Source organism: Zosterops lateralis, assembly GCF_965231275.1.
Source record: "Zosterops lateralis genome assembly, chromosome: 4".
NCBI lineage: Eukaryota > Metazoa > Chordata > Aves > Passeriformes > Zosteropidae > Zosterops > Zosterops lateralis.
This window is the reverse complement of record NC_139765.1, coordinates 60,956,208-60,972,168: the sequence shown is the minus strand read 5'-3', so window position 1 is coordinate 60,972,168 and position 15,961 is coordinate 60,956,208. Positions and strand designations below refer to the sequence as shown.

Sequence of the window (15,961 nt, the reverse complement as noted above, 5' to 3'; positions counted from 1 at the left end):
TCATTAGCCTATGGCTCTCTGCCAGCTGATGTGGTTTTGTAACTGTACCAATTTTGGTGTGACCACGAATGCCAATTTCTCTTTAGCAAAGCAGTTGTGTGTGTTTGGAGCCAGCAATAAAAGATTAACACTTGGAAAGGTGTTATTTTCTAGATGCCAATCAAATACATGACAAAGATCATTTCAATATGGCTGGTGACAATTAGCAGTGTAAAGTGTTAAGGTTGTCTGAGATAATATATACTCAAACCTAGAAGGTCTGCCTTCCTCTCTATATTTACTATTCTTTTCACTGACTTTACAGTAACAGCATCGAAGGGACCATCTGAAATTCAGCTTGTCAGGGAGCAACCTGGAAATCTCCCTGTGATTCATCTTTACCACAAACAAACCTCAGTGTCCTCTTTCTGAAATGTACATAAACACTAAAATGCTGTAAATCCCTCCAGGCTGACTATTCCCCAGCTCTGCAGTCAGCAGAAGTGATTGCCCTAATTGAGTGTGTCAATTATGAGTAGTAACCCTGTTGTGGAGAGGTTAGCCTAACAGGCAGCCTTTAAAGACTTTAAATAGGGAACTTAACAGCAGAGCACCTGGGTGGTTGGGTAATACAGCTTCCATGAAGACTGCTTTCATTAACTGATTTCTAGGCAATGGCACTCTAAGTAGCTCTAAGAAAACAAACTTCAAGGAGTCAAAAGCCTATGGTGTGATACACAACAGACTGAGAGATGTTGCATGTGAATGACTTACTTATGTCTTGTCAACTAGGCACTTATGACATTTGTCAAATTTCATTTCCATGTGTTTAACACATGTGTGCAAAACTTGCCCAAAGAATTAATAAAGGTATTATTATGTTACTGCTGAAACACTGAGTGCTGCTGGAAATCCAATAAGCAATGTTAGAGGTTTGAATAACATAAGTACATGAAATTATGATTAAAAATAATTGGAAGAAATGGCTCATTCAATTCTATTAAACCTTGATAGTCCCTAGGAGTATCAGGGCACATGCTCCTTACCATGCAATGTTATGTTTCTCTGGATTTCAGTTTCACCAAAAATGGATTATTTAAGACACTCACAAGCCCCCTTATCTCACTCAGCAAATAAATAGATTAGAGGCTCAGGCACTTTTTCATTCACTTTATTTGGTATTGCTATTTACCTATATTACTAATTACCACATTAATAACATTGGTAACCACATTTATAAAATACACCAAAGTTCCAGACTCAGACCATTTTTAATAGATTTTATTTATCACAAGTATGTCTATTTCTCATCCACACTTTAGCCTTCATTTTTGCTACATATTTTAAAGGGTAAAAGGAAGCTCATGGAGCTATCAATGGCAAGCTTTCTTTTATGATTGGAAACTACCATGCCATTACATACTCACATCATAAAAATGTTTTTTCCACAGTGAACATTATATTTCATATTAATTTCTTAACACAAACAAAACATTTTTCTTTTTCAGTACCCTCCCTAGCTCACCTTATGCTTCTTGCATATTTATTTGCTACTTTCTAGTCTCAGCAACATCAATTAAAAGTTGTAGCATAAATCTGGACTATAAATACATGCTGAACAAGTCAGACATTTTCTTCCAACACAAACTTGGCTTGAAAAATGTCTGTTGGAAGTTGATGGGGAAGCAGGCATCCAAGGCACCCACGGCAGAAGGGTTTGCCACCACCAGGCTCACTGATTCATGGTACCACCACCCCAGGCTTTAGGGTCTGGGTATCCTGCCCTGGAGCACCACACCCTCTGGGTCTGAGTGAATCAACTGCAGGTCAAGGTGACCACAAGCGTCAAGGGTGGAGGGGATTTGAGGGAATGGGAGAAGGTGGCTGCTCCTTGTAATATGGGGGGAGGAAATGAAATATTTCTGTCTCCTTATACTAATATTTTTAAGTGTTTATAGTCCTGAAATTTTTCATTTGCTTTCATTTCACAATGAAATTAATTCTTTTTCTTTTGTTGTCACAAAAACAGTGATCTCCCCATAGTTCCTGCATTACAATATAGGAAGTGGGGTTGTGATGACAGTGGCTGTCCTCTCCCCAGGCTGGGGCATTGTTAGACCCCCTGAGCAGTGACTGTTTCACAGGAGGCAGTGGAGAGGCTGCCTGACAAAGGACTTATTGGTTTGGTCTCAGGGGTCTGAGAGAGTTTAGCTAATGGTGAATTGGCAGAGTTCATTTGGTGCAAGAACCTTGTGTTCACTGCCGAATGCTGGGGCAGCCAGGTTTTTACCTTTTCCTGTGTGTGGGTACTTGCAACTAGATTTCCTCATTGTGCTCTGGGGTCCAGTGGTGCCCCCTGAAGCACCAACTCAGGGACTGTCACCTGCAGCGAGGAGGGGGAGCCTTTGTCACCTGCTCCCAGTGCCAGCCCAGCCCCTGTCCCCTTGCCCCACATGCAGCTCTGCTTAAGTACATGGAAACGGGGCATTGAGAATTAGTTTTAAAGGGAGAGTTTGATTTGAAGACACCCTCACACCTTTGTCCTCATTTGAAATTTAATACAAGGTATTATTTTATCATGTTTCCAAATGTGGATTGTGTCCTCGAGGGAAAGAAGTTATTGATATGGAACAGAAATGTCAGGATTTTAATGCAATTCATCCAGTAAATGTCATTCTTGCCCCATATGCATTGCATCTTTATTTTCATATTGCTCAAACTTTAAATGAAATAATCTCATTATTTTGACTTCCTGTGTCGATTAGCTGATGAAAAATTATTTTTGAGAATTTCAGATTATGAATCCTATCTACAGATTAAATTTTTCACTTTCTCTGACAAATGGAAATACATATCATGAAGTGCATTAGAATATTGGTAAGAGGCTTGCTCTAAGCTAAGCACAGCATGAACATTTTTATGTTTTCTGGCAGTAAACCAGTTTCTCTCTTTTCTCTGTTTTGCACAGTCCTACTAAGCCAATCCTCACTAGAATGAGCACAAAACAAATGAATAACAGCTTTTGTACATCAACATTAAAATGGGAAGAAGCTTGGGAAAGGGCCTCCAACAGAGAAGAATGCTGACAAGTGCAAAAATGCCTGATGGATAAACACCACCTTCTAAACATAGATCAGCCAGACATGGAAGGGATTTCAGAAGAGAAATGCAATCATGGATTACACACCAGCTCATTAGAAACTGTTGCTGAATACAGCATCCAGAAGACATGCATGAAAAGTCACATTTGGGGAATAAATTAAAAGGGGTGTAGTTGTTGCTAGATAAACATATGTAATATATATGCATTGAAGAGGTTTGTAAATGTCATTTTTTTTATTCAGACGGAAAGCAAAAAGCTTTAAAACCTTTCACAGTAGAGAGGCAGTTAACTTCAGACTATTCCTATCCCAGTAGCCAAGAAGCTGTTAGGACATCTCTCTTAAACTAGCATTTATAGACTCTGAATGTTTCCATCACCTAGTGGAAAAAGCATAACTTTTACTGCTACATTGCTGCACTTCATTTACTTCACTGTATAATAAGTTGACTAAAACTGTAAAGCTTCTCAATTTTTACTGCATATGTGTTCCAATTAATAAGTCTGTAACAAACTTAAGACTCAAAAATTATTTCTGACCTATATTCTAGTTCTATGAAGCATATATACTCTAAGGTATGTCTGAATATCATAATGCTATAAAATTTCCCAAGATGCATAGAATTGTTTGTATTTGAAGTGACAAAATAAAAGCCCTTGATTCCTTTTTTAATAGGAGAAAGTAATATACCCCTTAAATGTAACACACTGCTGCTCACTCCAAGGGCATTTCTTTTCCCTGTTCTGCCATACAGCTGTGGAGTGACACTCTCTGGCTGGCCCACGCTAATGCCAATCAGACAAGATGATCTAATGAGGCCTTCTGGCCTTAAGTTTAAACTCAATACAACTCAATAAACCCTTGAGTTTAAACTCAATACAAAAATTAACAGACTAGTAAGCAAGTACATGTTGCAAATAGCCATGTGAGGGCTGGATGCAAATAGCCCTGGGGCACTGGTGGGGGAGTGATTCCCTCCCCAGGTCCCAAAGGGCACTCTCAGCTCCCGAAGCCACTGAGAAGTCAAACAGGAGTAGGCACAGAAAGACCTCAGTGAAAGGCCTGGATGCCAAGCACCAGGCACAGCAACAGAGGGAGGCAGGGACCTCTCTCTGCTCCTCTCTGACACTCCACATGTCTGTCCTGGCTCGGGACTGGCCATGAGCATGTTGCTCCCTACATGCCTTTCGGTTCTCCTGTGTATCACAGATTGATCCAATGCAAAATGAACACTGCAGTGCTGATTCCTTCAGGGTTTTTAAAGCCTATTTCTTCAGTCTTTGGCTTTTAGGGGAAACGGCTAAAATAATAATTGTGAGTGTTGATCCCAAATAATGACAAATGCTGAAGACATGAGGTAAACATGAGTTAAAACTGCTTTTTAACTATTGACTGCACAACAAAAATTATTCCAGAATTTAGTGCATGAATCTCAAAAAATTTATTTTACTTTTGAAAGAAAAATTATCTTTAAGCGAACTGCCAGTAAATAAATACAGGGAATTAGATAACTTTTCTATCTAACTACCAAGGTACCAATGTGTCATTGACTTCACTTGGATGTCAGCCAAGTAATTTATGCGTCAATCTGGGCAGCATTAAAAAAAAAATAATAAACTACAGTTTTTTAATCTGAAGCTGCTCTTGTAACTGGATGTAGAAAATTCTCCTGACTTCTAAATGATCAGCACTAGCTGGTCAAAAACCCCACCTAAATCAGTCAACCACCATAAACATCTTCCCAGTACCTGCTATTGACTTGAAGGGGATGGAAGGTAAAAATCAAGTAGTTCACACATGAGGCAGCATAAACTCATTTAAGGGCCCACTTCAGACAGGTTTTTAAAGCTCTGATTATTCCAACCAGTGTCAGCTGGAAAATGCACATCCTCAGGGGCTGGATCCATTCAGGAGTCCCTGTTAAGTGGTCTCAGTGAAGCCCATCCTCATTCTCTGCTCTTGTTGGCTCACAACCACACACACCTCAAAGCCTGTGAAAGAGTTTGTTATCTGGATGTGCTCTCATATCACCATCTTCATTTGCTCCTTGAGTTTACCCACATTATTGCAGTCATGGCACTTTTGCTGTGACAGAAATCACCAAAACAGGGTTTCTCTGTATTATATTATTTTGTTTGGCATCATGATGATGGTGTAATGTAAAACTCTTTCTAAGTATACACAAACATTGAAAAAAAGTGCCATCACAAGTCATTGCAACCCCGTCAGGGCAGCTCAGTGAATATGTACCATTTGTACACAGCCAGAAGGAGAGACGTACCAGGATGTACATCATTAAATGTTGACTCAGTAAAAATAGTATGTTTTCTCTTTTTCAACGTTACCACTTTCCCATCCCACTCCATTGTAACTTGTCAATTGTAATTTCTTTTTAAGTCAACAAACTGTAAAGAAAATTGTTGAAATACCTGATTTTCTGTAAAAGTAATAATAACAATAATTTTTGTTACTTCAAAGTATGCTTGGTATTAAAGTACCTAATAAAGTTCAACAATGACTTTTGTAGCATACTAAAATAAAGTGTGATAGTGCCTTTCTCCAGCTTATCTGTGGTAAGGGCAGCTGTTGTTGGCATTACTGCCCTTCTAAACACAAGCCTGGACACCTCCTTCACATCTGTACCTAGAGGTCCCTCAGGTATGTAAAGTCCAAGCAGAATCAGATCCCTTAATAAGTTCTGGGATTTGTATGCATGGGTCAAATTCCTTGTAGAACCTTGTTGGTAAGTCATATCCACCCTCTGGTACCTGGCTACGTGTCCATATATGGGCAACAACATAAAGTTTCTAATTACTCTGTTTGGTGTAAAACTTGGTTTATAGTAAGAGAAAGAAGAATGTAAATTATTTATAAATTAATTATGGTTAAATAGAGGACTGCCAGGTTTGTAGGATGCCATTCATTTTTATAGGCAATGCATTTCAGTTATTTATAAATAGATTGGAAATCCCAAACAAATGATTTGGATGACACAGCAAAGCTCAGAAATTGATCACCCTCTAATTTCACTATGTGAAGGTACACTGGAGCCATCAGGGGCTGTCACATCATTCCAGAGTTTGCACCAACAAGAGGTAAGTACTTCCTTGTCAAAGAGATTCTGGATTTGCCTCTATGCTGCAGATGCAGCAGTATCTGCATTTGGAGACAATCTAGAGATTATTGTGACTGGGGTCTAATTATGCCCAAACTCCTAGGCTCTGACACATTTTGATCGGAGTAACGGATCAGCTTCCCTCACATCGTCCATCTTTCCCTGTTCTAGGGAGGAAAATGTGATGCTGGGCCCAGCAGCTCTCTGTCTGTTTTCACTGCTGGTCTGATATCCTTCAAACATTTAAAAGTTTTAGTAGTTTCATCCAAATCTCTGAGGATTTGAAGTGGAATAAGATCTAGACAGTTCAAAATAAATAAAAAACTCACCCCTAACTAGTTTACACATTGAGAAGACAGCCATATGCTGAATAGGTTCTGAGGTAGTGTTAGAAAGCAACACTTTTTTTCCCCATGTGCTAAAGTCAAGAGATTTACACATTTCTCCATCCCAAGGAGCTGTGTACAGAACAGAATGGCTTTGCCTGCTGTTGGAGTAGCTGGAAGTACCTGCATACATTAGGCACACTTGCTGCCATTCCACCTTGGTCTGTGATCCTCACTGGCCTACATTAATAATTTGAGAAGACACTTGCATAGCAGGCCTGCAATTCTGCAGAAGGTAGAATATGTAGTTTAAAAGTCCATTCAATTCCCTTTAGATCAAATAATGTTTGTGTCATGGTGCTGAAAACACAAAGCCAAGGTTTGCAGCGATCAGATACTGATGTGATGCTTTCTATTACCCATCTGTCTCTCTTAAATTTTTGCTTAGTGTTACTTTATGCTGCCTTCTGAAATGTCTTTTCCATTTTAAAAAGTAAAGTGATATATCCTTCCTTTCTTCCAGATAGTCTCACAACCCCACAGCAGAGGAGAAGTTACACAGCTTTTCCACGTCACAAAGTGACAAGAGAAGTATTGTCTCTGCAAGAGGCAAATCTGCAAGGAAAAAAAGTATAAGCAGACACATTGTGCTCATCAACTCCCAAGAGGAGATGTGGCCCCTAATTGCCTATGAGACACTACAAAGCTCTTCTCCTTTTGAAACAGCTCCAAAAGTTGCTGCAAAGCACTTCCTGAGATCACCAGTGTGAGAGCAGCCTCCAAGTTTGAACATCAGCTCACTCACCTGGAAAAACAGCCTGGGAGTGAAGATGCTCCAAAAAACTGGGAGCTGGGGATGAATTAACCTCCATAAACCAGTTTTGGTATTGGTATAACAACATGGATTATTACTCCTGATTTTGTCAAGTGCAAGGTAGCTTTATATTAGTCTAATATAGCTGTTATGATTATGAATAAGCAAAAGTATATATTATTGTTAATAATTTCTTAGGGGGAAAATGAAATAAAGACTGCCAAAATCCTATATGCTAGAATGAAGTCTCTTTGATATGATTATCACACATTTTTAACAGTATTTAACAGTATTTAAGGTAGGAATTTTGCTCTGCCATAGCAAAAACCAGGAACCTCATCACTTTGACAATTCTCAAGCATGGTTTTCTCACAAGATATCAGGCAAGAGTCTGGGATGTCAGCACAAATGTCAGGTTTACAGGTATGCAATTAGCACCTTGATTCTCCTTTAAATAACTTTAAGCCAACACAATGCAAAATTAATAATAAGGTACGTATCCAATCTGAAAAAGAAAATTACGTCTCCTCTGTATTTGCTTCAATTCAATTCATTAAAAAATGAAATTTGTTGAAGTGTTACTGGAATATTCTGAGGGTCTACTAAATGCCTACTGTATTTGTTGAGTTTCTCAAATGGCATCTGAAAGTAATGTAAAATATTATGCTCCTGAGGCCATGAGCTGAGATGGCTGGTGATGGAATTTTCTAGAAGAGCTTTTAGGTGATAAGCTACTATACATGTCACCAAGAAAGGAGCTGTTTTAGTCAGTGTAGCTGAATTTATGTATGCTTGAGAAGGATAAGGAATAAAATAATTCAGAAATTCTGAAAGAACTTCAGGCTTAATACATGCCATCACAGTTTGGGGAGAGGGGATAAATTTTATTTTATATGATTTAATATGATATGAAAATCCTCATTTACAGGCTTTAATTTATCTTGCTTTAAATAATGTGAAAATTCTTCACCGACAAGATGCCTTGGGGATGCTGAAAGCAGTGGAGGGGCTTTTCTGGAGCAGCACCACGCACGATGGATGTTTTCCTTATCTGTGCTGCCATCTAATGGCTCACCAGCCTCTGCGGGCGACGTTCTCGGGAGTTGGTTACTTAAAGGAAGTTTTGCGTTTGCATTCACAGAGATCAAGGTAACAAAACCAGTGCACGCGTTACCTCCCGTGCCCTCCAGAAGAAGGGCAAAGTTCAAGAGATGAACCATCACCATTAACTCACACTGCATAAAGTTCGAGACAAAGTTTGAGAATTTCTACATTTTTGTTTGCATTTCTCAAGACTGAGGAGAATAAGCTTTATCTCTGTAAATGTGGATGAGAACTTTGCTTAAAGTTTTAAAAGCATTTTCCAGACCTTTTGAGCCCAACACTTCCTAAGGACAGGCTTCTGCATTTCCCAGATACAACGGACATGATTTCTATTTACCCCCCTCAAAGAACCATAGAATGGTTTGGGTTCAAAAGGACCTTAAAGATCACCCAGTTCCAACCCTCTGCCATGGGCAAGGACACCCTCCATTAGACCAGGCTGCTGAAAGCCCATCCAGCCTGGCCTTGAACACTTCCAGGGATGAGGCATCCACAGATTCTCTGGGCAATCTGTACCAGTGTCTCATCAACCTCACAGTAAAAAATTTCTTCCTAATATCTAATCTAACTACCCTCTTCCAGTTTTAAATCATTGTCACTTGTCCTGTCACTAGGACCCTGCACTTGGCCTTGCTGAAATTCATGATGTTGCCATGGGCCCCCTCCTGTGGCTTGCCCACGTCCTTCCCCATGACAGTCCATCCCTCAGACATGCCAAATGCACCACTCAGCTTGGTGCAGACCCACTCTCAGCTCCAGCATAAGCCAGGCAGGCTGCAAGTTATCAAAGCTCTGAGTGGTGTTTGGGAGCAAGGAATGGAGGCATAGAACTGCAGAAGTAGGAGGCATCAGGACAAATGGAGAAGTTAGGTAGTTTAAGTCAAACCCCTATAGCAGGAGACAACCATAACTGGTCAGCATTCCTCCAAATTGCTCTTGTTGAAAAAGCAGAGGTTAAGGAGGCTACTGAAATGATGACTCTGAGATGATACTACATGTGGCATTGATGAGCTGTGATCATGCAATAGGAGACTATGAGCATCTTCAAAGGTGACAGAACATAGGAAATTGATGGTCCCTAAAGGAACAGAATGTCAAATTTAGGTCATCCTAGATAGCATTTGCTCTGAGAAATGCTAAAAGGGTGAAATCTGATTATGGATTACCAGGCTGAGGGCTGGGAGCAACTAAAGCCCCTAATCCCAGAGGAAGAATGCAAGGACCCTAGAATCCATTAATACATTGACCATGAGAAAAAGCATGCTGAGAGGGTGCAGTGAGACCCAGGCTGTGGCAGGAATAGCAGTAACAAGAACTCTTCATGCCTGGTGAGGCTGTGCAGCCTCCCACAGTGATGTCCCCAGGCCTCTACCACTCCCAAAGGAGCTGGAGAAAAGGAACCAGAGGTAGGGCCATCCTACACAGGCACAGCCTGAGGAAGGAAATGGCTGAGGATATAGCAAAGCCCAGAGAAGCAAACTGGAAAAAGTCCAAAGCCAACACTAGAGCTGGGACAGGATCTTGGGCAGAGAAGCTCCCAAAGCAATAAGAAAGTATCACCACACTTACATTTCATGTATTTCACACTGAGGCACCTGGTAGTCTTCTCAGAGGCCTTAGACAGTGGGCCTTCAAAATGAATTTGTTAAATAACATGGCATTGCATGTATGTGAGCACACTTAATAATAACTCTGCCTGCTCTGAAATAATAACTCTGCCTGCTGCTTTTGCAGGAGAGGAGTCACTGCTTGGTGTTCAGCTCTGAGGAACTACCACAGGAGGTGATACTCAGATTTGTCAGTCATTTCTAGACTGTGCTTCTGTTCTCACAGGGAGATCAGACCTCCAGCTGCCACCAAACAAAACATATAATATATATATGCTATATATAATTTATATATATTCCTTATTTATTCCTTCTCTTTTTTGCTGCTTCTCTACCCTTACAGGCTCCTCTAAAGCAGAAAAACAAAATACATATATATCTGTATTCAAAACCCATAAAAAACTCACAAACACACAACATTTTACTGGTTTTCAGTGGCATGTATTTTTTTTTTCCTTTTTACAAGAATTACAGAGAATGAAGAGCCTCAGCTAAACTTTAATAGACTGAAAAGTGCAGGGAATAATCTCAGAACCCGAGATCCATGCCTGGGAAGTATGGAGTCGTGGTACTGCAGGAACACTCATGTTGGAGAGGCTTTGGAAGGCCTCTAGTGCAACCTCCTGCTCCTTGGGGTCAGGGCACTATGCATTCAGGTCCCATAAACATCAGTGATGAAAAGCACATGATGTTTCTGGGCAGGCTGCTCCAATGCTTAATTAATCTCACAAATGAGTCAATAATTAGGTAACTATCAACAGGGAGATGCTGACACATTATATCAGAGCAGCTGCTACGTGTGTGGCTACACTCTTCAAGGGTATCATTCCAACTTTCTTACAGTATGGTTTTAACTCAGGCACGTGCACAGAGGCCAGATTTTAATGTATTAGTAGTGCTAACTTGTCTCTGATACTGAATTATATTCTTGCTGTAATTTGGAAGGGATGTATTTCACCTAAGCTTATCCATTCCACCTTTAATAGGTAAAGCCAGAAAGCTTTATAACTGTGTTGGGAAGTAATAAAGGTATATAGACCAACAGAGAAATTATTGGTGTGTAACCCTCACATTTGTACCTGTGTTTTCTCCAGAATTCCCTTGCTAGAAAAAATCAGGTTGAGCTAACATCTGGCTCCCAGACCTGTGCCTGCAGCCTGGACAGTACATTAAACAACTCTGCCAGCACACAGTACCTCTGCTTCATGTTGTATAAAAACACCAGGCTTTGTGAAAATTGTTTTGCATTTCTGGGGTAGATTGGAACATTTGCAACAGGTTGTTTTTGAAAACTGGAACATGCTGTTATGCAAAGGTGCTGCTTAAACCCAGAAGGAAGTGAAAGAAGTTAAGCCCAAGTTCCTTGCGCTGGTACAACTTGGTGGATGTAGGAGCACAGGCTGGTTTGGTAGAGACAACCAGTGTTACAGTCAGTGGTGTCTGTTTCCAGACTGTGAGTTCTGTTCATCTAGGACCCTTCTTTGCTAGTGGGAGAAGTCTTTCCAGACACTGGGCAAATACTCAAAATCTGGAGACAACTGTGTGGTGTTACATCATCACAGCCCCTGTTTCTTACTGGGCTTGAACAATCTCTTGAAGGCAATGAGTAGTCTTGTTCCCCATTTCTGTGGTTTTTCTCTTCCCACCATCTCCCTTCTACTTTCTATTGCTAATTACCCTATTTTTTAAATTGAGAGTTTATAATTAGTGTTAATCTGAAAGCCCAAATAATTTATCCTGGGCTTCTCAATAAAGAGGTATGGATGTATTATGTTTTGCTTTATTTTGTCGGTTTTGTTGTTGTTTTGGTTTGTTTGGTGGAGTTTTTTTCCAATTCTTAAGGTGACTTCTGAGCACTCACAGTCATGGTGAAATGCAGGAAAAGATGGACATCACATATTGTAAAGTTTTTTAACCCAGAAGGCAAACAAAAAGTACTCAAAGATCAACTGCACTTAAGCCTCATTATTTTTAAGCCGATCTTATATTACTTTGTAGTCTAACTCACTCTATTTTAATGCCAAATACTGCAGTAACTAGCTAAAAAGAGCACTCATCCAGGGGTGTGGAAAAGAATATGCCAGCCAGATGTCGTCCCAGGCCAGAAAATGAAGCAGCACACAGCAGGGAAAACAGGCTCTAGGTCTGAGCTGCCTGGTGCAGTGCCTGCTGGGCATTGTGCCAGAAAACAACAGCCTGAAGTGGTTTTCCCAGTTCTCACTCCTGTTCCCTCCTTTTTTTAGCATGTTTCCATGTCAGGATTTTACAGTTGAAGCTTTTGACTCACAGTCCAGCACTCAACTTGTTGTCTTTCCTTTGTCTTCTCTATCCCAGATGCCAGATGGTTAGTCCCTTTTTAAGCAAAGAGATTTATTGAATACAACAGGAAGTAAAGAGAAATTACTTTCCAAAAGGACAAGGGAGGAGAAATATTTATTAAGACAGAGTATTCCAGAGACCCAGTGCAGCCCAGACCAAGATTAATATTTTGCACACTATATTGTTAGGTGAGAAGCCCAGTGATACCTCCAAGCCCCCAAAGCCAAGGGAAGGTCCAATCAAAGACACTGACATGCTGAAGTTGTGTACAGATTTTGGGGTCATCACAGAAGGAAGAGACAGAGAATCAGCAGGGCTTGAGCACCACAACCCAGGACTTCACTCCCTGTGTTAAGGACCAGATGTGCTACTAGAAAAAACTATGTATGTACTTGTATGCTACAGCTGTGAGAGATCAGAAGGATCCTTTTCTTGGGACTGGTCAGAAAGTTTAACTAGAAGATCAGCAGATGCATTACTCAAACCAGGTGCAATTTCTGTCTCCACATATGTCTAGCCCCATGGTTTGGTGATCCTGGTTCTTTCTTGTAGCAGGGTTTAGTCCATCCTGTGTCCAGGCCAGCTCCATCAGAACTAACAGCTGTACCAGTACCCCATTTATGCCCTCTTTACCAGACAGAAGCAGAAATTTGTCTGCTGGTCTCAAATCTTCATCAGCTTCATCAAAGCATGGGCTTCAGCCACATTTTCACCTTGGCTCTCCAGCATGCTAAATTCCCAGATGAATCACTGAGAATCTGGTGCCATGGCTTGCTGATGTCAATCTAAGCATGAGCTGCTGCCTGCCCCTGCCTGCTCCCATCACCTCTCCAGTATCAGTACTGGTGCCTGTCTATGTGGACATTCAGCTTCACCACTGACCTGGTTCAATCTACTTTATGGTCACATGATTATCAGTGCCAAAATTCCTTGAGGAGCACCAGCTTGGGGACTCAAAGATAAGCCTGTAGTGGATTGACATATTTTGTTCAACCACCCTACACGATGACTGTGTGTGCAGATTCAAGTCTGGTACATCCTGATCCCACTGGTGACACTGTGCATAGTCTACAACCCATTCAGAATTTGCATAGGTGGTCCACAACACCTCACATGTGTCAGACATGAAGGACATTTGCTGTAAAGTCCATCTCTGTGTGACACTAAGATCACTGAATATGCAGAGACTGTACTGGACAAGTCTGACCACTCAGCAGGATGCACTGGATGTGCCCATTGCTCCCAAGACACAGCAGAATCTCTCATTTATCTATGGGAATGGCAGCTCCTCCTAGGACAACACCACCTCCACCCATGATTCTGCCTGCAGCATCCCAAATTTCCTACCTGTCTGACTGTCCATTCTCAGGACTGTCCTGAAAGCAATTGCTGTGGCATCGGGTGAGTCAGACACAGATGAGTCAGCTGTAAATGCTACCCGAGGGAAGAGAGATGACTTTGCCTACAGAGGTTTTTTAATCTGACAACAAAGCCTTCCATACATCTGGAAGTTGAAGCTACTCAAATAAATATGACAAAAATGTGTAAGTGGGAGGGTCATTCATTGTTAGTACATAGCAAGCTGCCTCCATTTCAAGTTTTGAATCAAGATTTTCAGCACAGCAATAGCTGGCCTTGATCAAGGCATTTCTAAGTGCAGTGGTGTGTGTACAGAGACTGTATCACAGCATGTAAAACCCAGACAAGCCCTGAAAGACAGGCTTTAGCAAATCTTCCTGCTGTTGCTCAACGAGGAATTGCCCCTAGCTCTTCCCTGCACCTCCCTGCCAGGACTTGGTGAGCCTATCATGGGGCTCACAGAAGGGAGTTTGCCACTTACATTTAAAAAGTCATGATTGTTAGAAACTGGCAATTAGGATGAGCATACAGGGTCATCTAGTGACTCCTCTGAGAGCATTAACATCTGCAGAGAAGTTGGGGAGGAGGGGAAGAGCCACAAAAGAGTTAGGAGAGAGAAGAGGAGTAGTGACTTGGGAAAAACAACTTAAACTGCAGGAAGGGGGTTTACTTGATTTAATTTACCAGAACCCTCTAGACAGTTCACAAAGCAGCCTGGCTTCCAGCTGACATAATATATGTTATGCAAATGCAATATAATTACATTATTTGACTGGAAAAGAAGTATTTCCAAGTTTAATTAGGCTTATAAGGAAAAAAAAAAACTATTTTAGGTCAATAATCCTGAGCAAAGATAGAATTGTGGATTCAGAGTTGTTGTTTGCCATGGCAAGTTATTTATGCATAGATGCTAGTGAAACTACCTGAAGGAGGCAGGAGGAGGGAGGAGAAGTAAACAACCTGTCACATGTGAAGCACATGCACTGCACTGAGCACCATGCTTCCCTCAATGTGTTCTGCATTCCCTCAGTTTCCATTTTATCGAAGCTTGATTGAACTCAAGGTTCACAAAAAACATGGGATTGAATCCCAGCAAAAGGATATTTTCCTCTCGTTTTCCTGTGCCGTATGCAAGCAGGAGCAGTGAAAACAATGAAAAACCAAGCTGCACCCTTTTGCTCTGCACAACTTCCTGAAATTTCTCCTGGGCCAGATAAACCAGGCTACAGAAAAACACAGGTCAAGGTTAAAATGGCATCTGCTAGGATGCTGTGGAATTTGGAAACAGTCATATTTTCACACCATCTGCTTCTTTTCGATAAATTACTTCATGACCTGGGTGGATAATAAGATGTAATGAGAAAATGTAAGATGAATATCCTTCTGGCCTTCCCTAACCTCACCAGAGAAGAAACAGAAATCATGTTTTAAACTAAGGAAGGGCAAAAAGCACTAAAATCTGCATGGGAAATGGCCCAGAACTGCAGAGGATTTGGACGAGAAGCTTGCAGGGCTGCAAGCAGAGGCCTGGCTGGGGACATTTTGTCACTGCCCTGGGGCAGCAGCCGACCTTCACCCGGAGCAGCACATGTGTCAGCACCCGCCAGACCGGCCCACCCGCTCAGATTAACCAGTTCAAACTGCATATTTGGAATAAACCGCAGGAACTTTCCTGGAGGGGATTAGCGAGTGCCTGCAGTGCCTGTCCTGACCTGAACGCAGATCTGAGGGCATCTCTGGCACCCCAGCTGCAGTGAACAGCTGAGAAGGGCTCACGTCTTCATCAGGCACCAACCAAAAACGCGGCAGACAGGACGGCACTCTGCAGGGAGCGGTGCCAGCTGGAGCCTTTCATTCCCACCCCAGTTGTCATGGCCCTGCCTGAGGTCACCACGCTGCTGCCACTCACTTCTCCAGCCACCCACCAAAGGAACAAAACCAGGGAGTTGTGTCATGGGATGGGAGGAAGGCCAACGCTCCGTCGAGGCAGCAAAAGGACAACACACTGACAGAGGCTCAGAGGGAGCTGCGACATTGCAGAGATGATGTCTGTCCACAGTGCAAGAAGTGCCCGAATCTGTTTTCATTTAAACAAGTTTTACTGTCTGGACTGGATGGGACTCATATGCACTTTATGTTGCCTACACAACCCGCTCTGCCCTGCAGGAAATGACAGACAAGCCACCAGTGGTTTGCAGCCTCAGAGCGACTGCCCAAGACCAGGGTGAAGCCAGATC

The 15,961-nt window shown here is 41.7% G+C and overlaps 2 protein-coding genes across 3 annotated transcripts in view; one reads left to right on the top strand and one right to left on the bottom strand.

Annotated features, from left to right (window-relative positions):
- LHFPL3 (LHFPL tetraspan subfamily member 3) overlaps positions 1–4,697 on the top strand; it is a gene marked incomplete at its 5' end in the record, with an annotated part of 241,990 nt that extends 237,293 nt beyond the window's left edge. For both annotated transcript variants that reach the window (XM_083859844.1, XM_083859845.1), the window contains one exon: positions 2,948–4,697. In XM_083859844.1, the coding sequence (XP_083715970.1) occupies positions 2,948–2,976 (29 nt within the window). In that variant the 3' untranslated portion in view covers positions 2,977–4,697. The remainder of the gene's footprint in view (positions 1–2,947) is intronic.
- Positions 4,698–12,056: 7,359 nt separating this feature from the next.
- The window catches only part of LOC310908682 (uncharacterized protein), a 47,612-nt gene continuing 43,707 nt past the window's right edge, over positions 12,057–15,961 (bottom strand). Inside the window, exon 4 of the mRNA XM_083859988.1 lies at positions 12,057–12,398. Coding sequence (XP_083716114.1) covers positions 12,392–12,398 — 7 coding nt within the window. The 3' untranslated portion in view covers positions 12,057–12,391. The remainder of the gene's footprint in view (positions 12,399–15,961) is intronic.